A 23,821-nucleotide genomic window follows, 5' to 3' on the forward strand; every position below is an offset into this window, starting at 1 on the left:
TATTTAGATTTTCCTTCCTGCATTAAACAAAATTTGCATTTTGTAAAAACAAAAATTAGAAATGGATATAAAACCTAAATATAAAAACTAAAATTATTAAAAAATTTTTTTAAAGATTTTGTTTATTTATTTGACAGAGAGAGACAGCGAGAGAGGGAACAGAAGCAGGGGGAGTGGGAGAGGGAAAAGCAAGCTTCCCGCTGAGCAGGGAGCCTGATGCGGGGCTCAATCCCAGGACCCTGGGATCATGACCTGAGCCAAAGGCAGACGCTTAACAACTGAGCCACCCAGATGCCCATATTATAAAATTTTTAAAGAGAAACAGCAGAATACCTGCTCCAACACAGCAGAGTAACTTCACAATCTTAGAGTAGGCAGAGATTTCTTAGGACCCAGAATGCATTAACCATAAAAAAATAATAAAGTACACTTGATCAAAATTAAATACTTCATCAAAAGATACCATTAAGAAAATAAGTAGGCAAGAAAATACTTACAATACATATATCTGACAAGTGACTTGAATACATAAAAAAACTCTTACAATTCAAAAACAAGTTAAACAAACCTGGATGAAAATGTTTGACCAGGCATCTCATAAATGGAGGTTTACAAATGATCAATAAACTAATGGAAAGGTGCTTAATAGTAGTAGTCATCAGGGAAATGCAAATTGCACCCACAGCGATATTCCACTGTATGTACCCGTTAGAATCCATGAATCAAAGCCTCATCACTCCAAGTGCTGGTGAAGATATGGAGTAACTGGAGCTCTCATACACTGCTGCTGGGGGTGGGAATGGTATCAACGCTTTGGAAATTGGTCTGGCAGTTTCTCATAAAGTTAAACATACATCTACCCTAAGACCCAGCAATTCCTCTCCTAGGTGTTTGCCCAAGAAAAAGTAACACATAGGTCTACACAGACTTGTAACAAAATGGCAGCATTAGCCATAATAGCCAAAAACTAGAAATGACCCAAAAGTGAATGTTCAGCAACAGTAGAATGGACAAAGTGTGGTATATTCATAGAATGGAATTCCACTCGGCAATAAAAAGGAATGAACTACTAATACATGCAATACCCTGTATGAACCTCAAAAGATGATGTTTGAAGAAGCCCAACCAGAATAGTGCATACCGTACGACTCCATTTATATGGAATTTTAGAACTGGCAAAACTAACCTATGGTGAAAGAAATCAGAACAGTGCTTACCTCTGAAAGAGCAGTGTAGAATTGTTTGGGAAGGATCACAGAGTTTTTCTGGAGCAACAGAAATGATGTACATCCTGAGGCAGATGTGGGTTACACAGGTATATGCATTTATCAACTCATTGATCTGTGTACTGGAGATCTGGGCATTTCACCGTGTTTAAATTAAATCTCAATTAAAAAAAAGTTATTTATACAAATTTACTGACATTCCTTAGGCCCTCCTGCTGATCTCTTTTTACACTTTAGGAATAGTTTGGCCCAACTTTATTTTTAGAGCTAAAAATGCTGGGGTATCTAGCCCGTTGTTGGGTTGGAAGAGGTAGGGCTGAAAGGAAATGTTCCTGGAAAAACATTAAACTGAGACCTGAAAGATGAGTGCCTTAGGTATATGTAGAAGCACGAATGAGCATCCAAGAAGAAAAAAAAGCATGTGAAAAGAAAGGCCCAGGGGCGCCTGGGTGGCTCAGATGGTTAAGCGTCTGCCTTCGGCTCAGGTCATGATCCCAGCATCCTGGGATCGAGCCCCGCATCGGGCTCCCTGCTCAGCGGGGAGCCTGCTTCTCCCTCTCCCTCTGCCTCTCTCCCTGCTCATGTTCTCTCTCTCTCTCTCTCTGTATCTCTGTGTCTCAAATGAATAAATAAAATCTTTAAAAAAAAAAAAAAAAGGCCCAAAGACAAGACAGTGCAGGTGAAGTGTCAATTTGAGAGGAAGAAGGGAGGCAGAGGTGAGCATGGGGAGGGCACTACTACCTGCCTGGCTCTTCTTTGGGAGTGTTAGGAGAACTCACGTGCAAAAATAAATCACTTCTGTGTGAAAACCTTTTATGAACACACAACATAATACATGTAAAATCATACCTATGATGTGGCTTGATTTTAATGAGTCTAACAAAAACCGATGAAATATTTGGTAAGAATATTTGTAGAGTTTAAAAGTTGTTTGCAAACTTAGTATTTCTTTTGGTCTGATTTTTGATGATACATATTTGACCTATTTTTTCTTGGTTTCAGGGTTCAAAAAGGATTCTTCGCTCCAATGAGATCATCCTTCCAGCTAGTGGACTGGTGGAAACAGAACTCCAATTAACCTTCTCCCTCCAGGTAAGAATCTACTCAATCTTAGGTCACTAACGTCCAGTCTAGTCCCTAAATGGTCCTTTAATCTGGAGACTGTTTTATTCAGGAGCAGCCATAGCCCAGTGAATTAAAGACACCCAATGAATTGAGCCTCTATCGCTAGCCTGAAGGGCCAGAGCAGTCACTTAGCCAGTCACAGTGAGGATGCTGAGACCCAAGTTCTTTTCCTTTTCCTTGGATAAGGCTGTTAGCCTGCTCTCAGCCCCATTACCTCTCCTTGGTAATCTGCAGCCCACACCCCAGCTGAATGTGTCCCCTTCAGTCTCATTCTGCCCCCATGTTGTAATCTCAATTCCTTCCCTTCTCCTCCTTATCCCCCTTTAGTATGTCTCTCTCTCATCATAATCCCAGGAGCCCAAATTGAAGCACATGGAGAAAACACTTGGTCACATGGCAAGGAAAGAGGCAGTTTCCTTTTCTTTTCTTTTTTTTTTAAGATTTTATTTATTTATTTGACAGAGAGAGACACAGCGAAGAGGGAACACAAGCAGGGGGAGTGGGAGAGGGAGAAGCAGGCTTCCCGCTGAGCAGGGAGCCTGATGCGGAGCTTGATCCCAGGACCCTGGGACCATGATCTGAGCCGAAGGCAGATGCTTAACGACTGAGCCACCCAGGCGCCCCTCTTTTCTTTTTTAAGAAGATTTTATTTATTGGAGAGAGAGAAAGCACGAGCCGGCGGGGGGGGGGGGGGTTGAGTGGAGGGGCAGGGAGAGGGACAAGTCGACTCCCCCCTGAGCAGGGAGCTGACAAGGGGCTTAATCCCAGGGCCCCGGGATCATGACCTGAGCCAAAGGCAGACTCTTAACCGACTGAGCCACCAAGAGGCAGTTTTCTGAACATGTGTGTACCACAAAGCTGCAGAATGGAAGTCAGACACCAAGCAGAATCAGACCCTCAGCAGCAACTTAATGGTGGCTCCTTCACCCCTGATTCCCAGCTTTGTAAAGACAGAAGACAGTGAGGCACAGAAAATTTGCACTGTGTATCCTCCAGCAGGACCAGAACCCACCAAGGACCCATTTGCTTTTTTTTTTTTTTAAGATTTTATTTATTTGAGAAAGAGAGAGCACAAGCAGGGGGAGGGGCAGAGGAAGAGGGAGAAGCAGGCTGCCCACTGAGCAGGGCCAGATATGGGGCTCGGTCCCAGGACCTTGGGATCATGACCTGAGCCAAAGGCAGACACTCAACCTACTGAGCCACACAAGTGCCCCAAGACCCAGTTGCTTATTAACCGTGCTTGACTCTTTTGTATTTGGCAGTATCCTCATTTCCTGAAGCGAGATGCCAACAAGCTACAGATAATGTTGCAAAGGAGAAAGCGCTACAAGAACCGGACCATCCTGGGCTATAAAACCCTAGCTGTGGGACTCATCAACATGGCAGAGGTAAGAGGAACCGTCTCCAGCCTTTAAGTCAGAGAGCCCAAGAGAGACACCAGGCCCAGCCAGCTGAGCCCAGCAAATGATTTTCCCAGCCTATTGGCCAGGTGTTTTATTTTATTTTACAAGTCAGTTCTTTTATTGGAAATTCAGGATATACCTCTTCTTATCCAGGTACTTTCTCCTTCACAAAATGTTTTTCTTTAAGTTTAAAAGAAAATTCAAACTTATAGAAAAGTTGTAAGAGTAGTATAAAGAATTCCCATATACCCTTCCCTTAGATTCTTCAGTGCTAACTTATTACCACATTTGCCTTATTTTCCTCTCTCTATATAAACATTCATGCATATTATTTTCTTCTCTGAACCACTGAGAGTAAGTTGCAGACACGATGCCCTATTACACGTTAATACTGCACTATGTTAATTTCCTAAAAATAAGAATGCTCTCCTGTGGGGTCAGCACCATGCCCGCCGTAAAGATCAGGACATTGACACTATACGAGATCGCCATCCAACCCACAGGCCCTATTCACATTGCACCAAGTGTCTCAGTAGTGTCCTTTACAGGCCCAGGATTTAATCTAGGATTACGTGTTCATTTAGTTGTCATGCCTTTTTTGTCTCCTTCAATTTTCAATAGTCCCTCAGATTTTCCTTGTCTTTCATTCCCTTGACATTTTTTTAACAGTACAGGCTAAAAAAAAAGAATGAAGAAAAGAGTACAGGCTGGTTACCTTATAGAATGTTCCTCAGTTTGGGTTTGTCTGATGTTTTTTGAAGATTGGATTCAGCTTACTCATTTTTGGGAGAATTACCACAGAAGTAATGCTGTGTTCCTCCCAGGGCAACACAGGCAGTGCTCCACGTTGATTTGTTCCATTTCTGATGAGGTTAGCTTTTATTGCTTGATTAAGATGATGTCTGCCAGGATTTCCAACCTAAATTAATACATTTTCTGTATTTACCAATGAAAAAATATTTTATAGGGAGATGTTTTGAGACTTTGTAGCAACATTTTATCTCCTCATGACTTCACCAACTAGTTTTAGCATCTATTAATGATTCTTGCCTGAATCTATTATTTTGATGCTTGCCAGACAGTGACTTTCTAATCCTGTCATTCCTGCTATATATATGAGTTCGCTTTCTCTTGTAAGACAGAGCTTTCTCTTCTTCCCCATTTATTGATTGGTTCATTTTTTTGTATTAGTTATGGACCTATGGATTCCTGTTTAATTCAGTGGGGTTTAATCTGTAACTGTCATTTTTATTTTGATGCTCAAATTATCTCAGATTTGGATATCCCCAAGACACAGCAGAGTTTCTGTTTTCAGAGGTTCTGCTCCTGTAGGGGCCATGACGCCTCAAACATCATCTCAACATCATCATCTCAAACATCACAGTGGATCCCAGCAAAGCCTTAATAAGGTCAAGTGAAGGAGCCTCTATGAAAAGGGGTGTTGTCAATTCCATCCAAATAACACAAGCTCTCAGGAGCAGAGGAATTCAAGGAAGACCGCCATCTCTCTCTCTTTTCTCCCCTTCCCCAAGTTTTCTTGTTTGTAATCTCCCTACACCAGTAACCAAAAGATCATTCAATTCGGTCCTTTTTCAAGGATTTTGGGAAAGCAGTCTGTGAAGAAAATCCCTTTAGTGGGGAGGGCTATTCAGTTATGTCAAAGACTGAAGATCACTCTATTTGACAAGCTCCATCCTGTCCACAAGGTATCTGTGCTCCTCCTGGCTGAGTTCAGGTCAGCCAATGAATTGCCTCATCTGTCCAATAGGATGACGTTTCATTTGACTGAAATTCTTTACTTATACACGTATTATGTTTACAGAGTTTCATCACATGAAACAAAATTATGTCATTATGTATTTTTTTATGTCTAAGACCCTAGTTTGGCTGTACTATGAAGAGTTGTTCTTTAAATGCTTTGTCTGCAGAGGTTTTACATGATACTTGTAGATTTTCAGGGCAGGCCCCCATTTAACTGAAGTCCTGTCAACATGTCATTTCTTGTCATCAATAGCAGGGATTATCCATCGATTTCCTGTTCCTAAGAAGCACTAGCTTGCTCCTCAAATCCTGCCGCTCGGAAATAGTTGACATCCATCACAGTCCTCTCTGCAGGATCTGGTGGCCTCCCATTCTGCATGGAACTCCCCACGTGGCTGGCACCAGGAGGCTTTCCCCCCACCCCGTGCAGAACTCTGCCGCTGCCACACACCCAGCCCCCATGCAGCCAGCCCACAGATCACTTTTAACTTATGTCTACTTTAGCACATTAAGTAGGAAAATTTTTGTGACCTTAATAAGTAGAATATGTGAAATAGTCCCAGCCTATCTGTCTTTCCTCTTTGGGTTTTGAATCAGTATGGAGGACTGTAGGGAGTGAAGTATTATGGACACCACATTTCCCCACCTGTGTCAAGCCCTTCCGTTTTCTCAGGTCCTGTAGGTCCTTTTCCCCATTGCCAGACATAGGTGACCACCATCTGCAGGGTGGCTCCACCCAGCTGGGAGAACGAGTTCTCTGTCAAAGACTAAAACTAAAATGTAGTCCTAGAGATAAGCCATCATTTTCAGTCTTGAGGCTTGATTTTGTTTTTAAGCACAGGGCCTGACCAGTGGCTGGCATTTCAAGTAAGACCTTGAAGGTAATAGGAGAACAGTAACCTTGGATTTGAAATAGTGAGAAAGAAAATGTATTAGCACAATGCCATTCCCATTGGCTTGCACATCTATTTGGATTTATGAAAATGGAAACTCACCTCCCCTAGTAAGGCATTTGCATTGCTACCCTGTGGTCTCAGGTGATGCAGCACCCTAATGAAGGCGCCTTGGTGCTTGGCCTGCACAGCAACGTGAAGGATGTCTCTGTGCCTGTGGCAGAAATAAAGATCTACTCTCTGTCCAGCCAGCCCATTGACCATGAAGGAATCAAATCCAAGCTCTCTGGTAAGATGTGTGCAGTATCTGGAGGCCCTGTGGGTCAAGAACAAGCCTATCACCTGCTCCCCAAGCTGAGCAAGACAGGGCCTAAAATGTTCCTATGAAAGAGAAGTTTAGAGATCCCTGAGAATAAAATGTGGCCTACAATGGCTGTGGCCCTCTCCTCTACCCCAGCCATATTTCTACCTGGTGGGAGCCATGATTCCAGCCAACCAGACTCTCTTAGGCCAGATCTTTGTATTGCAAGGTTGTCTTACTAAGGTGTCTCTTTCCAGATCGTTCTCCTGATATTGACAATTATTCTGAGGAAGAGGAGGAGAGTTTTTCATCAGAACAGGAAGGCAGTGATGATCCATTGCATGGGCAGGTAACTCTCCACAGCCCTCACATGTAGTATCTGAGAAGTGATTCCAGACCCTCCTGGGATTTCCCAACTTTATTCCATCCACCTACCCCCTTAGGACCTATTCTATGAGGATGAAGATCTACGAAAAGTAAAGAAGACCCGGAGGAAACTAACCTCAACCTCTGCCATCACAAGGGTGAGCCTCAAAGGTCTGAGAAATGTTTTAGCTGAGATTTTCAGTGTGGAGGTAGGATGGGAGTGGTGTATTGAAACTTCCTGGGGTCTTTTTAAAAATCTGCACGTGGAGGTTCTGGAGGTTCTGATACACCCCTTTATCTCCTCCTCCTCCTCCTCCTCCTCTTCCACTACTACCACCGCCTAATTAAGAGTCACTGTTGTAGAGAAGCAGTGTTACTTATAGGAGCGTATTATATTTTTCAGGTTATCTCAGGGTAGAAAATAGGTTGAGAAACCTTGTTTTAGACTTTGGAACAGGTAATGCTTCCTCAAGAAGCAGAATGCCTCAGACACCCCTTGTCCCCACTCTCCAGGTGACTACTTCAAATTACGTCCTGCCTACCACATGGACAGACCCAAGTCTTCTCTAGGGCTATCGCCATTTTTAATCGTTTAACCCAGAAATAATAGGCTAGTGCTTAGAACTGTGGGTTTGGTAAGGTCTAATTACATTGGGTGTAGTTCCTGCCTTAATGGATCCATAACCTTAGAAGCCAAATGCCTTTGAATTATTTCTCCTACGTAAGATTTCCTCAAGAGTCACTGTTTTTGGTGAAATTAGAATCCTGAACTGAGACACTTAATACCTGGATTTCTAGGTTAACTTTGAGGTTTTTTTGGTTTTTAAATTTAATTTAATTTTAATTGCAGTATAGTTAACCTACAGTGTTATATTAGTTTCAGATGTATAATACAGTGATTCGGCAATTCTGTACATTACTCAGTACTCATTGTGATAAGCGTACTCTTAATTCCCTTCACCTGTTTCACCCATCCTCCCCACCCACCTCCCTCCAGTAACCATCAGTTTGTTCTCTATAGTTCAGAGTCTGTTTCTCGGTCTAGGTTAACTTTGACTGATTCTGGAGTTCCTGTGCTAAAATGTGGGAGAACCAAAAGTGCTAGAAACTCAGTTTCATTTTTCCCCAGACATATCCTGATTGTCTAGTGCAGAACTAGCCTAGGGACCCCAAGAGCAGAGATTCCCATCACCTGCAGGAGTGAAATAAATGCAGGCCAGACTTTCCAAATGTGTGGCATCTGAGCCTGGCATTCACCATGAAACCACACTGTCATCTCTCCATGCATCCTTAGGTATCACTGGGCTTAAATGTAAATCCTCAAGACTACGGGCTTGATTTCCCCCACTGAATAATGAATGACTAGAGAGTGTGAGAACTGTTTTGTTGTCCTCGGGTATGGCCTGGGTAAGGCATGTCTCCAGGGCCTTAGACATCTTATGCTGTTGTACTCATGATGGGAAGAGGCTGCAGGATCACTCTGTGTTGTAGCTCCTTCTGTTAAGTTCTTCTTTCTCTTGCTCCGTAACCACGGAGAGGCCCTGTTTTCTTCCCATAGGGTGCCTCCTGGATTTTTATAAATCACCTTTCCTTGTGGTCTCCTATGAACCATAGCTTACCCTGTTATATGACCAGAATTCAGTGCTCCTATTAATATCCTTTCCCTCAAAGGTTGTTCTTTGTTTTTTTAGCTCCAGGCACTTTCCAGTCAGATTACCAGAGACTTAGTAATGGTTCTTTAGTTTCTGTCTCCTTTTGTACACATGCATTCTTCTCTCCCTACCAAGAATACTTTGTTCTAGATACACTAATTGATTTGCGTTTTTTTTTTTCTCTCTGCTCTGGATGCCCTTTCCACCTTCCGAAGCCCTGCTTTTTCTTGAAGGCCTGGCTCAGTCTTACTTGCAAGTTAGTCTCTTCCATCCCCAGATGTCAAATCTATCATTCAGTCAGGAAGTACTTAGGAACCGTCATTGTGCCTGGAGTTAGAGACATAGAGATAAGAAAAGCCCAGTCCCTGCCATCAAGGAAATCACAGTGTCTGGACACAGACAGCATCTAAACCAGCTGCTACAACACAGTAGAGTAGGTGCTAGAAAATAGAGCTTGGTGTAAGGGACAGTGATGGTGCTCAGGGGAAAGTGACCGACTCTGGGCAGGAGTGCCAAGAGAGCTTCACAGACCAGATGCCGAGAGATGGGTTTCTAAGGATAAATATAACTTCACCAAGTGTAGTCAGGGCAGAAGATACCATATATAAAGGCCCAGAGGGGTACAGTAGCATGCCATTCTTTACAGAACTATCAGCAGTTTCCACTTGAATGGGGGGTGTGAGGTGTTCAATGGTGAGGTGAGGCTAGGGACAGGCAGGGCAGCCCTCAGACAGACACAGGCTTGATGCTGCAGCTTTCTTCTCTGGGCACTGGGGGCCAATGAAGACCTCTAATTTGGGGAGTAACATGATGAGATTTGCATTTGTAATGATCACTGTGGACTCTGGAGAGAACAAGACTGGAAACTGGCTGGGAGTGTGAGGGTGGGGGAGTGATGGTTGAAGGCCATTGCAGGGACCCACAGAGATGTGGGGAGAAAGGCCTGAAGGAAAGCAGTGGTATTACAGATGGAAAAGAGGGTAGGAGTTAGTGAACACTGGGCTGTGAGGGAAAAGGGGAGGGGAGACACTCTAGGTTCAGACTCCCGTGATCAGGGGGTTGGTGATAATGGTACCCAGGATGGAAACCAGGGAGAAGGTGATACATTCTTGAAAATGCTTGCGGTGCCTGTGTATATGCAGGTGGAAATCATCAAGCAGCACCGTGGATCTGAAGGGCTGCAGAAAGGGGTGAACTGAGATGCGTGGGTGGTGGAGGGTCCTAGGGAGGGGTGAGACCTCCTCCTTCCATCTGTGCCCACAGCCCTGGGAAGCATTCCAGCATTAACCATGCACCTGCCTGCTTCTCTGGTGGGTTTTACGTGCCAGAGTGTAGAAGCTGTTTTCCCGTCCTCATGTCTTCTCACAGTTCTTTACAAAAGTGGGCTCTAGATCACTCAGTTGACTTAAATTGGCTGGGTTGATGCCGTATCTACATCAGGCCCTGGGAAGCCGTCCACAGGTGGGTATTGTTTGAGAACTTTTGTGCAATTTGTTCCTACAGCAACCTAACATCAAACAGAAGTTTGTGGCCCTCCTGAAGCGGTTTAAAGTTTCAGATGAGGTACGACCCCTTACTCCCAAGGTTGATGGTGAGTAGAATTCCCTGAGTTTCACCCTCGTTCCTGGGGTGCATTCTTTCCTGCCACTGGGAGTCAGGACTTCAGGACCCCCAAGTGAGAGAATAGCTAAAGAAGGGCTTTAAGCTACTTGAAAAGAGAAAGAAAGGTTTTCCATGTAGCACCCAAGGATTCACGGTACCTGGAGGCAGGGGTAACCTGGTTATACTCGACTGTTGGTTAATACCACCCTTCTGGCATGGGGCATTAGTAACACATCCAGCTGTTGTTGTTTAATTTTCCCTCCTATCAGAATGGGAACACTGTGCACAACAGCCTGCGAGGTAGGCTGACCTCAGTGGTCAGCCCTAAAGTAACCAAGAATTGGCCGTCAGTAGAGAAGTGGTGTCGTCCCTGGGCTCTGACCAGCCTGGTGCCAGTTTTCACAGGCCTCTCTTCTCAGTGCACTGGAGAAGAGATGGAGAGGAAAATTGTTCAGAGGTTTCTTTGTCCTTCTGTGGGCTCCTCAGGAAAATAGAACCAGCCTGTTCAGGGTCACAGTCTTCTGGGTTTTCTTGCACCTGTTCTTTGGCAGAGGTGCATTAGCACTTCTGCTTTTCTTCCTCATGCCAGGCCCGTGGTGTGGAGTGGTAGGGAGGCACTGAAAAGGAAAGGTGGTCTCACCACATCCCTGCTCTCAGGATTGGATCACAGAAAGGACACCAAGGTTATGCCGATGAATGTGAAGCTATGGCCTGTCCCTTAAGGACTAGTTAAGGAGGCCAGTTGGTACCTGTCCAGGAGGAAAGAGTTGCACATCTACCATAGTTGTTAATAGAGGTAACCCCAAACTCAAAGATTTTTTTCCCCCACAGGTGGGTTTTGGGCTGGAACATGTATCCCGAGAGCAGATACGAGAGGTGGAAGAGGACTTGGATGAACTGTATGATAGTCTGGAGATGTATAATCCCAGCGACAGTGGCCCTGAAATGGAGGAGACAGAGAGCATCCTTAGTACTCCAAAGCCCAAGCTCAAGTGAGGCCCAAACCTCCTCTACCAAATTGTCTCCCTGCATCTCTCCTTTCTAAGCCAAAGCAATCTCCTAGACCCCCTCTCTCACTTCCCCTCCATTATCAGGGTATCTTGGCTCCTCACCCTTGTTGAATCTCCAGCTGTCTGGATAAAAATCACTGTTTTTGCCTCTAGCTGACAAAAGTCCCAATAGTCTGGAGCCCTTTGGTCCAGGTCCTGCTTGTCCACCCTCTGCCATGTCCTTCCTCAGCGGGCATCCTTCAAGCCCGGGTTGTCGATCTTTCTTGAACTCCAACACTACCCAGCTCTCCATGAGCTGCTGCTCTGGGCCCTGGTGGCCACTGACCCTGGCTGTGCTTCTTCGCCGCAGGCCCTTCTTTGAGGGGATGTCGCAGTCCAGCTCACAGACGGAGATTGGCAGCCTCAACAGCAAGGGCAGCCTCGGCAAAGACACCACCAGCCCTGTGAGCAAGACCAATGGCTGTGGGGGTTGGGGAGAGGGGCCAGGGGAGTGTTGGGGATTAACACTTTGGGCACTCTGCTCTTGGCTCATCTTGTGACCTCAGAAGAGCACTCTCATTTTGTTTCAACCTTGGGTATCCTAATCAGAGTCCTGGCTGGGAGCTTAGTTCTCTTATGGGCATTGCTGTGGCTATTTGGGTGTCCTTTTTTGGTCAGTTCCTGTCACAACGTGGAGCCTTCCCTCCCAGAACACACTACCTTAAATTTGTAAATCATGTGGTAGCTGGGAGTATGGCATCTTGCTAGTGGTGAGTAATTCTGCTTTCCAGGTAGAGAAAGAAGGGGCAGGAAGCCCACAGGGTCTATTCAGAGACACCACATAGGCTTTATTCATAGAAGGGGGTAGTACTTTCAAAGAATTAGGAATTTAGCGGGCAGGTTTCCATTTTGCCTGTTGACCGAGAGGAAGGAGTTGCTGCCTCCTATAGCACCACCAGAGCCCAGCGTCATCCTGGACCATGCTCCGTCCCTGCTTGGGAAGGCTCTCCCTAGCACTGGATCAGAGGTTGGAGCCTGGGTCGATGCTGTATCTACATCAGGCCCTGGGAAGCCGTTCTTCCCCTCATGTACAACTAAAGGGAAGGAGATATCGGGCATGATTTTAGTGTAGTTTATGTTTTGCTCTTGCAAGCCCAGTGTCTTTTCTGTAGATCAAAGAAACTGAATCCTTTAAGTCCTCCTGTTCTTTCCACTCTAACGGCATACAAAACTCACCTTGCAGATAGGTATTAATTGTGAGGAAATGATATGTGAGGCATGTGAGGCCCTCCATCTCCTGAAAAGCACTGTGTCTACGGAAGGGCTGCTGCCTGTCCCAGGTGTCTGGGACCCCGTGGCAGCTCAAGGGTCAGCGCATGGGCTGCCTTACTGCTTGCTGCCACCAGGTGGGGCTGCCTCCCACCTTATCTCTCTTCCTGGTTAGGGCACAGTGGCCACTGTCTGGCCCTAGGACAGTGGCAGCAGGTGGCATCAGTGGGGAAATGTGGGATGGAAAACTGCGGTCCACAAGCAGAATCGCTCCAACAGAGAAGCCTCTGGCAAGCCACTTACAGACCCTGCACTCTGTGATCCGGAGCTGAGGCCTCATCTTACTATTTATATGGCTTGTAGCTGCTCTTTCTCAGGGGCTGCTGAATGGCCCTGCTGAATCGTCAGTGTCCACATGGACAGATCGTTGGCCCCTACAACCAGATTCCATCTTAAATATAAATATAAGGAATGACTCTTCTAGAAAGAAACTGGGTTGGGGCGCCTGGGTGGCTCAGTTGGTTAAGCGTCTGCCTTCGGCTCAGGTCATGATCCCAGCATCCTGGGATCGAGCCCCGCATCAGGCTCCCTGCTTGGCGGGGAGCCTGCTTCTCCCTCTCCCTCTGCCTGCCTCTCTGCCACGCCTACTTTTTCTCTCTCTCTATCTCTCTGTCAAATAAATAAATAAAATCTTTAAAAAAAAAAAAAGAAAGAAACCTGGGACCTGGCCGAAGGAGAACTGTTTCATAGTGTGCTAGGAATGTGAAATGAGGAGTACTGTAACAAAACGCAGTTAAATTTTTAACTGACATAAGGCCCCAAAACACTAAGCATAACACTAACATGTAATGAATGCTCAGTAAACACTAGGGATCGTTGTTATTAAATTGATACATTATTCTATACTAATGAAGGCATTTCTGGGTTGATAGAACATGTCTGCAAGTTCAGCTTTAGTCTCAGTTACATGACTAACATGATTTAAAGGGGAAAACCACTGATGCTCTGAGCCTCAGGTGCCTTAGAGGTGGCATGGCAGCCCAGTTAGCTCAAAAGTCAATTGAGTATCAGTCTTTACAATATGATGGCCTAAGGGTCCCTGTCTATGCAGAACATTCATTTGGGGCAAGGTGGGACTGGGTTGAGAGCACGTGCTCTGGAGGCAGACTTCAGAGTTTGAATCTTGACTCCATCATTCCACTGACTGTGTGACCTGGGGCAGTTGCCAGACCTTCTTTTCCTCATCTACAAAGTACCTGTAAAAAAAAAAAAAAAAAAAAAAGCACATGCCTTGTAAGGCAGTTGTAGATACGATGAGAGAATGCAGGCCAGTCCTCTAGTGTGGCGCTTGATTGATAGGCGGGTGGATTTACTACTTAGGAAGCATGCAGTAACAGAAGCTGCTATGGCTCTTCTCATCATCGTCTGTTAGAACCGTTTCAGTTCTGCTGTCCTGAAACTGTTAGGATCTAGATGTCTGTTCAGTGAGTCCTTCAAATCCTTGTTCTGTTGGCCAGATTGCAAACTTGCTTTGCTGATTCTCTGTGATATTTCTATTTTGAAGAGCCCCATATGTCTCGATGTGGATGTGGAAGTTTGGAATCCTTTAGTATGAAAGGCCCTTCGGGAACGACAAAGCGAGCTGTGCTTTTACACAGAGAACTTCCAAATGTATTAGGGTAAAAATACTGAGATTGTGCATATGTAAGCAGATGTGCACATGCTACCCAACTTTTATCCTCTCTCTGATTTCCTAGTGTTATTTAGTTCTTTATTTTTCTTAATCTTTTTTGTTCCCCAAATTTCAGAGGATTCAGTTTATCACTAGAACCAGAAGGAATTTCTGCTGATACAAATTATTACAGTTGTTGGGGCGTCTGGGTGGCTCAGTTAAGCTTTCGGCTCAGGTCATAATCTCAAGGTTGCAAGATCGAGCCCCACATAGGGCTCTGCACTCAGTGTGGAGTCTGCTTGGGATTCTCTCCCTCCCCCTCTGCCCCTGCCCACGCTCACTCGAGCATGCTCATTCTCTCTCTCTCTCTCTCAAATAATTTTATTTTAAAAAATTAGTACAGTTGTTGAATTTTCCCAAGACTGTGAGCACACAGTAGCAACATAATTTGGTTTTGCAAGCTGATAACAATAGGCTCTGACAGTGCTTCAGTTAGGGAGGTCAAGAGATGTAGCCTTTCAGCCAAGACTACCTGCTGCTAAAAGTTATTTCCACTGCGCTGTAAATAATGGTGTCAGAGACTAGGACTTCATAAAAATGATAGCCTCAAATACTGCCCCGCTCTGCTCTCCCCCACCCCCACGGGAGCATGTCCCCCTCCTGCAGCAGCCAGCACCACCCCACGGGCACAGTGCTCTGGACTGCTAGCATCCGCCTCCAGTACTACACGATTAGACACAGCTACCGCACTGCTGGTGTCCCAGGGTTCTGGGCTGAGGAAAGCCCTTTGTATTTATAGAAGTAGAAATTTGGAGAATTGGGAGTTTGCTTCTAATGGGATTGTTTGGAACATCTAGAAGAGTCAGTAAATAGTCAGCAGGTTCCCTCTAACGCCAACCTAAGTGCAAGTTGTTGCAACTTTACCATGGAAACAATTCTGCACCTGTCAAAGGGCTTGACAATAGGACATGCTACTTAAAACCCTCCAGCAAAATGGTGTTATTGTCCCCAATTCATTCTCTTTAAATGTGTTTAATTCATTTGTCATACTGAGATTCAAAATTGAGTGAAACCATCTTCAGTCTTGTTTTTTTTTTTAAAGATTTGTTTATTTATTTATTTATTTGAGGGAGAGAGAAAGAGCGCATCTGCGAGGGGGTGGGTGGCATGGAGGAAGGGATAGAATCTCTAGCAGACTCCCCACTGAGTACAGAGCTCCACGCAGGGCTTCATCTCACGACCCCGAGATCTGACCTGAGCCAAAATCAGGAGTCGGACGCTTAACTGACTGAGCCACCCAGGCATCCCGTCTTCAGTCTTAAATCTGACCAGGACTTTTCCACGATTCTGGACTCTTTTAACATTGATTATTCGTATAGATAATGTGTAATGAACTAGCTGTGTAATCTGAGGCAAACCATCTCAAGATCTGGGGTCACAAGGTCTGGTTAAAGTATGTTGGGTTGATCTTGCAGATGGTTAGGGCAGTGGTTCTCTACCAGGGGTGATTTTTGCCTCCTTCCCAAGCAACATTTGGCACAGGCAGCGACTACAGACATTTTGATTGTCACACCTGGCAGGGCCAGTGCTGCTGCTGGCATCTGGTGCGTAGAGGCCAGGGACGCTGTTTAACATCTTGCTGCACACAGGACACATCCCCCACAACAAAGAAGGATCTGGCCCAAAGTGTCAACAGGGCTGAGGTGGAGAAACCATGGTGTAGAATATGACACAGGACCTACTTTTGTTATGCTTGTTCATTAGTTTGCCAAGTGACCCCTTGAACTTATAAGCCCAGTATTTCTCAGTACTATTTAATTTACTTAGAGGAAGGACTTTGAGTAATTGGGATGAAGTAGGATATCTTTGATCTTTCCCGACTCCCTGGTTTCCAAAAAGATTCACTAAAGGCCAGTACCTTCCCTACATCTAAGACCCACAACCCTCAAATTCTCATGACTTTGACACTGATGTCTGCACAGCTAGAAACAATATTTAAAAATATGAAAAATTTAGTTTTAGGGGTGCCTGGGTGGCTCAGTTGGTTAAGCGACTGCCTTCGGCTCAGGTCATGATCCTGGGGTCCTGGGATCGAGTCCCACATCGGGCTTCCCTTGCTCTGCGGGGAGGCTGCTTCTCCCTCTCCCTCTGCCTGCCACTTTCCCTGTTTGTGCTCTCTCTCTGTCAAATAAATAAATAAAGTCTTTAAAAAAATGTTTAGTTTTATGTATCAGTATTTACAAAGTAAATTTGTAATGTATATGAGAAATGCTAGTAAGAGTTGGGGACAAGGGAGAATTAATTCACATCTAAATGGCTTAGCATTGGGTGTCTTTTTGCTTAGTATATTCATTTGTTTTGAGGATTTTCTAGATGTTTCTACCAAGCAAAATAAATTTGGCTACCATGGATGTCTTTAGTCTTAAAGTCAAAGACATGAACTATAAGATTCTCCTTTCTTCTCAACAACTTCTGACAAGCAGAAGAGGCCCCATATGTCCCTCCTGGGCAAGGTATTTACTGCATCCAGAGTCAGAGACCTTGTGGATCCCATACAAAGCCATCCAAACTTTGAGCTTCTCTTTCCTGTGACATCTTGTGAGAGTCAGAACTGCTGGGTTCTGCATCTCACTATGTTATTGATTTAATGATTACAAAAATAACTGACCCTTCTGGTACTTAGTTTTCACAAAAACAGACTCCTTATAAGATGAAAATTTCAAAGATTTTATGAGGTCTTCCAATTAAATGGAAGTATTTTAAGCTTCTCAGGGACCTAGTAAACCAATTAGAGTGGTAGTTACTTGGATTGGTGATGACTAATTGTTATAATTTTTACAGATGGAATTGGCTGCTCTAGAAAAAGTTAAATCTGCTTGGATTAAAAATCAAGATGACAGCTTGACTGAAACAGACACTCTGGTATGTGTGGCTCAGTCCCCTGTTTAACATAGTTTTTGTACCTTTAGAAATAAAGCCAAAAGACCTTCAGGACCACCCTGGGAATTTTGCCTGTGTCTGTGGACTTGTGAATGTCCCGTGTTCTCTTTTCTCCTGGAATCCTTACCCATGGAATGTAACCTTCCCTGGAGACCAGGTCATTCCCCAAATTAGCAAACCAGAAATGTCCACATTCTGTTCTTTAATTAGATCTGATTAAATGCTAATTTAGATAACTTCTCACTATCTGTCACCCTTATTTACTTCTGAGAGATGACAACCACTATCTTCCCCTCAAAAACCATCCCTTCCTCCAGTGTTGCTCTTAGAGTGAGCAGGCAGCCTACATGTTAAATTTCCACGTGATTATTGGTCAACTCCTTCCCCTAAGAGATGGGAGCCGCCCAGGAGGGCAGGCCAAGCCCTAGAGAAATGGAATGAATTGCCTGGGGTGCCCAGTTTAGACATTGACTCCACACACATTTACTGGGCAGCTACATGTGCTGAGCAATGAAGATGCAAAGGTGAGAACATCATGGTCTCTGCCATCAAGATGCCACCCTCCAGGAGGAAAGCCAAGCTGTGCACACCTGTGCAGAGGCTCTGTGGAGGCTGAGGGAAGGACAGAATGATTCTTACTGGAGGGGGACAACTGAACTGGGCCTCTCAGAATATGCAGAAGTTCATCCAATGGGACTGGACGCTGGACACGGGGTGGGAGGGAGCAGAGAACCTTACCAAATACCATCTGGGGGTGTACTATGCATTAGCCTTACAGTGAGACCTGGTAGTTGAATGAAGTCTAAGGAAGAATTACTTCAGATTTATGTTTCCTATTTAAATAATGATGCATTGAAGATCTGGTGTATAACCCAACATTAGGTTTGATGCAGGGTAATTTAAAACTCTCCACTTGCACTTTATAGTTCACCAGTAATCCGAAAACCCAGCTTCCACTCTTTCCCGACTTTGGTTCATACTGCACAGTGGTCATTTCAAAATGAAATTCCAATCACGTCACTTTTCTGATTAAAATTCTCCTTCCTACCTAAAGAAGCTGGATCATCGGTCCAGGTTTGTGCGTTGACACATAGTTTATAAATGCAGAGGACAGATTGAATAGCAAGAGACAGTACCCAGCACAGTGGGTATACTCAGTTAAATTAAACAGAAATCTTCCTCATCCGGTGAGATAGGAGCTGTAGAACCATGTGCTTCCAAGGAAAAAAGAGCGAGTGATTGACTCTCCCTGTGATGGTGATGGGCCCTGGCAGGACCCATGAGGCTCCTGGGTGCTCACTGACAGGGAAGTAACCCTTGCTGTTTCCTTTCCTCCGTGGCAGGAAATCACTGACCAGGACATGTTTGGAGATGTGAGCACGAGTCTGGTTGTGCCAGAGAAGGTCAAAACTCCCATGAAGTCCAGCAAAACAGATCTCCAAGGTTCTGCTTCCCCCAGGTACTCAAGATTGGAAGAAAATCCTAAAACATGGGGTAGAATTTAAAAAATCAAGTAGATAGTACGAGGCTGTGACCATACTTAGCAGAGGCTTATGACCTCGGGGAGAGTGGAACTAGCCATGGCCTTGGGATCGCAGGGGCTACTTAACTACCTCCTTTCCACATCTCTGGCAGCAAAATGGATGGGGTGCACACACCCCGGCAGAAGAGGAGCACGCCCCTGAAGGAGCGGCAGCTCTCCAAGCCCCTGAGTGAGAGAACCAACAGCTCTGACAGTGAGCGGTCCCCCGACTTGGGCCACAGCACACAGGTACCCCATGGCCTCTCAAGGCTGGGACCCTCTCAGCCTCCTTCGACCTTGGTTTCTGTTTTGTCATCTTCCTTGGGTGGTTAAGTAGAGAAAAAAGGGAGGGATATTTTGAAATGCCATGAATAAAAGTCTTGAAGACAGATCCAAATCAGAGAAGTCCACCATGTGTTACTTACTACTAGCGTGGGGTTGGCTTTGGTGCTGATCTTCAGGGAGCAGAGGAGGGAGCAGGAAACACCAGCATCGCTGCAGACTGCATCAGCCCCAGGTGGCATTTCCACACCTTGTTTGTTCTGCCTCCTCTGCCCCCGTCAGACATCAGTCTGGAGGTTGTGTGGTGAATCAGTTGTTCTAGACGACAGTAACCATCAAAATCTCACCGGACGTCTCCCACCTGGGCTCATACCTTCAGTACTACTATGGGCCGGTGATAGTGATTTCAAGCTGGCAAGTCAACAATATTAAAATATTTTGATTGAAAGACCTAAGAGTAGGCTGGAATAGAAGCAGAAGAAACCGGACCTCAGGAATTATGTCCTTTTTCTGAAGACCGGTGGTATTGGGAGCTTGGGGAAGGAACCTTTCTAAACTGACATAGCTCACACAACTACCCTTCCTCTAGAGAACAGCAAACCTGTTCATTTCCCTAATAAATATCATCAAGAGGAAAGTCTGTGCCAATGTGGCTTCCTGAGTTTGATGCTATTACGCAGCTGAAAATGAGCTGGAGACCAGAATAGCCTGTGCCTGGGGCGAGGTGTCGTCCTTCTTGCTAATCACTGTTCCTGAAGTACCTTTTGTTCCCTGTGACAGTGGGGCTCCCCACATAGCACTCACTGCTGCTCTCCTTGCTTCTCTCCCCACTGCCCTCATTTTCATTTCTGTGAGCACCTGCTAACTGTTAACCTCCCTCCTCCTCTCCTGGTACTTCATGCTGTATCATTACCCTTCAGGGATGCTGACTGCGTTTCTAGCTTCATCGACCCTCCCTGTGTCAGGACAACTGCTATGGCTTTGTTCCTGGTGTCTGAGTGTGTGTTCTTTAAGGACTCTGCTTACTCTTTATCCTCCTCCTTTCCATTTTGCTCTAGCAGTGGGATACTGGGTCTCCTCCAGAAATTCCTAGTACCTGTTTTCTCTGAATACCCCTGCTCCAGAGATTCTCTACCCTAGTGCACCCTGCCCTACCCTCAAGCTCCCTGGGGACTGCCTGACAGGCCCTTCTGTCCCTGCAGATTCCAAGAAAGGTGGTATATGACCAACTGAATCAGATCCTGGTATCAGATGCAGCCCTCCCAGAAAATGTCATCCTTGTCAACACGGCTGACTGGCAGGGCCAGGTAAAGCATTAAAGATGGCAGGGCTGGGGAGGAGAGGTTCTGGGTAGCAAGAGTCAGGACATGGAGAAATAGGAAAATGATCCCCATGTCTCAGGCCCCTCTTCCCTGAACTCAGCCTATAGCTCTGGGCTCCTGTCCCACTTCTGTCACTTTCTGGCTTGTGGGACCTCACATCACTAACTTTCTGTACCTGTTTCCTCATCTCTAGAAAAGCAACTGATCCTACCTTCCTTCCAGGGTGGTTATGTGTGGTTTTTCTGTCAGCATAACAGAATAAAGGTATCTAGAGAGGTACAGAGTGTTATAAAATGCCAGAGGTGTCCCCTAGTTCCCCTGAAGGCAATTAGAAGAGGCAGAGCCAATCCCCTCTGGCTCCCAGTCACTGCTGTCCACCAGTTAGATCCTGGTGCCAGAATCCCTCTTTCCTAGCATCCCTGCCACCTGGAACATATCCTACAGAGACAGCATCAGAATCTAGAGATTCCTTAGCCTTCCCACGTTTCCTGGTTAGCATGTCTGCATAGGGTCTAGCCCTACCTTCTCTTCACTGGCAGCCGGAACCCTGTCCTTCTTTGCCCAACTTCAGTCTCAAGGACAGAGGACGGGGCCCTGCAACTCTAGCCGGGCCTTGCTCTCTTGGTGCCTGTGGGGGAGCTGTGTCGCTGCTGCGTGGCCTCATCTGTGTCCCTGCCCTTTCCATCCCTGTCCCCCAGTATGTGGCAGAGCTGCTCCAGGACCAACGGAAGCCTGTCGTGTGTACCTGCTCCACCGTAGAGGTCCAGGCCGTGCTGTCCGCCCTGCTCACCCGTATCCAGCGCTAGTAAGGGCTCTACTTATCTCCTGCCCTTTAGGGTTCCCTCTGACCTCATCCTCCCACCCTGACTTCTAAGCAGTGACAGGACTGTCTGGCCTCATCAGACCAAAAATCCTCGGTTGCTGTGTGGTTGGGCCATGGCAGGCCATGATGCTCTGATGTCCCTGCTGGCCCCTGAGGTCAGGGCATGAAAATGTCATTTTCCTGCTCTCCCTGCCTCCCCACCTGGATTCTCCTTGACCTGCCACATCTTCTTAACCCCATGATGAAGAAGACCAGGGAGAGAGAACCAGGGTTTTACAAAGGCCTTTTACTCTCACCCCTCTAACTGCCGTGCTGCATGGCATCCAGAGTCAGGGCTTGCCCTCCTCAGGACCTCCCTAGAGGGGCCAGGCGTCCCTGCCAATGGGAACGAGGACTTCGGGCTTTCTGGGCATCTGGGCTCATGCCCACTGCTGACCCCTGGCAGTACTGCCATATTGCCTCCCATTAGCCTAAGCTCATTTTTTTCTTCCTTCTAGACAATTACCTGCCCTCTTTGATCCTGGATTTCTCTCCTAGTTGTAAAAGCACTGTAGTTTATTGCCTCTCTGTGTATTATTTTGTTTATTGGCTTATTTTTCCCCTGTGGGTTGTTGAGATCAAGTCAAGTCAGAGCTTGGGGCCTTTCTCTGAGCAGGATGCTGGAGAACCTCCCAGATGTGGTTGTGACTCTTCCCTTGCTCCCCAGCTGCAACTGCAACTCCTCCATGCCAAGGCCGGTGAAGGTGGCAGCAGTGGGAGGCCAGAGTTACCTGAGCTCCATCCTCCGGTTCTTTGTCAAGTCGCTGGCCAGCAAGACCTCGGACTGGCTTGGCTACATGCGCTTTCTCATCATTCCCCTAGGTAAAGATGGGGCAAATTTCATTCCTGAAGCAGCATGTTGGGGCTGGGTCCTAGGAAGGGACAGTTAGGAAGGCCAAAGGCCAGGCCATTATGCTGTCCCTTAACCAGTTCACCTTCTCTGGTTTCCATCTACCAGGTTCTCATCCTGTGGCCAAATACTTGGGCTCAGTCGACAGTAGATACAGCAGTACCTTCCTTGATTCTGGCTGGAGAGATCTCTTCAGTCGCTCGGAGCCCCCTGTGTCAGGTAATGGCCCTTTGCAAGGGATTGAGGCAAGATGCCACCTGGTTCATGGAGAGCCAGTCTTGGCCAGAGGAGAAGGCCAGAAGAGCATACTTCTTTTCTTCCCTATGGCTCTACCACTCCCAATCCCTTTGCATGTTTAGTTTTTCAGTATTTATTAGGAGGAGGCCCATTATGTATAGCCCTTCTTCACTCTGGATATTTTTAGTCTGTGCTGTTTGCTCTAGAAATGAGGAGGGTCATGAGGAGGTGGGAAGCAGGACATTTCTAGTTGTAGAACTCAAATATAAGAAACTGAGAATAGTTACTAAGAAATCTGTTGATAAGGGAATAACACTGTGCCGACCATGTCTTTTCTCTGAAATACAGAGTAAAAGTGGCAGGGCTTAGAGTGAACTTGAGCTCTGCAATGCTGAGGAGTAGTAAATGCATCATCAGACCTTGAAGGAAGTGATGGGCAGAGATTGGTGGAGTAGAGGGGTTCCTCTAGATTACGAGATTGGTTTGAGCAAAACAGATGTGATGTGGGAGCATGATCAGCCTAGGAAAGAGCAGAACTCTGAGGAACTGCAGAGATTGGAAGGGAGAGCATAGCTCTTTGGTTCATCATTTCTTATATTCAAAACCAAAGGATCTTTAGAACCCTTTGTCTACTGCAACTCCTAGGGTCTTCTGATCAGTCTCAAGAAAGAGGGTCTCTTTAAGAGGGTTCTCAGGTTTACTTGCTGAAATAAGTTGGTAGTTTTTTTGTCTTTTGTCTTTTCTGCAGAGCAACTGGACGTGGTAGGGCGAGTCATGCAGTATGTCAATGGGGCAGGTGTGACACACCAGCTCCCCGTGGCTGAAGCCATGCTGACCTGCAGACATAAGTTGTAAGTGTGACTTCAAGGGATTTCTTGGAAATAGGTTGGGTGGGCTAGATAAATCTTGAGTTTTCTTTGCTTTTCCATATTTTCCCTCTCCCCACCCATTTCCCTTTGTAGGCACCCAAGAGAATATGAGGGACAGAAAGAGAGAGTTTTTACTGTCTACCATCCAGGCATTCTCCTCCTTGTCCTGGGCCTCCCCACCCAAATGGATTCCCCCATAGTATGAGAGAAGTCCATCCTAGGGGCTGACATTCACGCGTGGTGTAGCATGCAGAGTCGGGTCTTTTGCCTCCATCTGTGGCTCCTCACGCCATCCTGAGACGTGATGGAAAGTATCATGTAGTGTCTGGACTCCCTTGACACCACAATAAAATATGAAAAGCTTGTATCCACAGCTCTCCATGTGGTATCACCCACTAACTGTAAGGCTTTCCTTTCTCTCCCAACAGCCCTGATGAAGATTCCTATCAGAAGTTTATCCCCTTCATTGGTGTGAGTACTGGCTCCTCTGTACCCGACCCATTCTCCTGGCCTTCCTGTCCCTCCCCACCCTCGTGCGCGCGCGCGTGCACACACACACACACACACACAGAAAAGATTCATCTAGACAGTGGTTCTCATCCAGAAGCGGTTTTGCCCCCAGGGGACATCTGGCAATATCTGCAGACATTTTTGGTTGTCACAGCTGAAGTTGGGGTT

The 23,821-nt window shown here is 46.0% G+C and overlaps 1 protein-coding gene across 1 annotated transcript in view; it reads left to right on the top strand.

The window, feature by feature from the left end:
* The window catches only part of PACS1 (phosphofurin acidic cluster sorting protein 1), a 141,823-nt gene that overhangs the window by 109,476 nt on the left and 8,526 nt on the right, over positions 1 to 23,821 (top strand). Inside the window, exons 3-19 of the mRNA XM_032414445.1 lie at positions 2,229 to 2,318; positions 3,614 to 3,739; positions 6,553 to 6,697; positions 6,967 to 7,058; positions 7,153 to 7,233; positions 10,231 to 10,290; positions 11,161 to 11,321; positions 11,689 to 11,782; positions 17,101 to 17,181; positions 18,543 to 18,658; positions 18,835 to 18,970; positions 20,206 to 20,310; positions 21,024 to 21,130; positions 21,855 to 22,009; positions 22,146 to 22,256; positions 23,023 to 23,125; positions 23,572 to 23,614. Of these exons, the coding sequence (XP_032270336.1) occupies positions 2,229 to 2,318; positions 3,614 to 3,739; positions 6,553 to 6,697; positions 6,967 to 7,058; positions 7,153 to 7,233; positions 10,231 to 10,290; positions 11,161 to 11,321; positions 11,689 to 11,782; positions 17,101 to 17,181; positions 18,543 to 18,658; positions 18,835 to 18,970; positions 20,206 to 20,310; positions 21,024 to 21,130; positions 21,855 to 22,009; positions 22,146 to 22,256; positions 23,023 to 23,125; positions 23,572 to 23,614 (1,806 nt within the window). The remainder of the gene's footprint in view (positions 1 to 2,228; positions 2,319 to 3,613; positions 3,740 to 6,552; positions 6,698 to 6,966; positions 7,059 to 7,152; positions 7,234 to 10,230; positions 10,291 to 11,160; positions 11,322 to 11,688; positions 11,783 to 17,100; positions 17,182 to 18,542; positions 18,659 to 18,834; positions 18,971 to 20,205; positions 20,311 to 21,023; positions 21,131 to 21,854; positions 22,010 to 22,145; positions 22,257 to 23,022; positions 23,126 to 23,571; positions 23,615 to 23,821) is intronic.

Source organism: Phoca vitulina, unplaced genomic scaffold (genome assembly GCF_004348235.1).
Source record: "Phoca vitulina isolate PV1807 unplaced genomic scaffold, GSC_HSeal_1.0 scaffold16, whole genome shotgun sequence".
Lineage (NCBI taxonomy): Eukaryota > Metazoa > Chordata > Mammalia > Carnivora > Phocidae > Phoca > Phoca vitulina.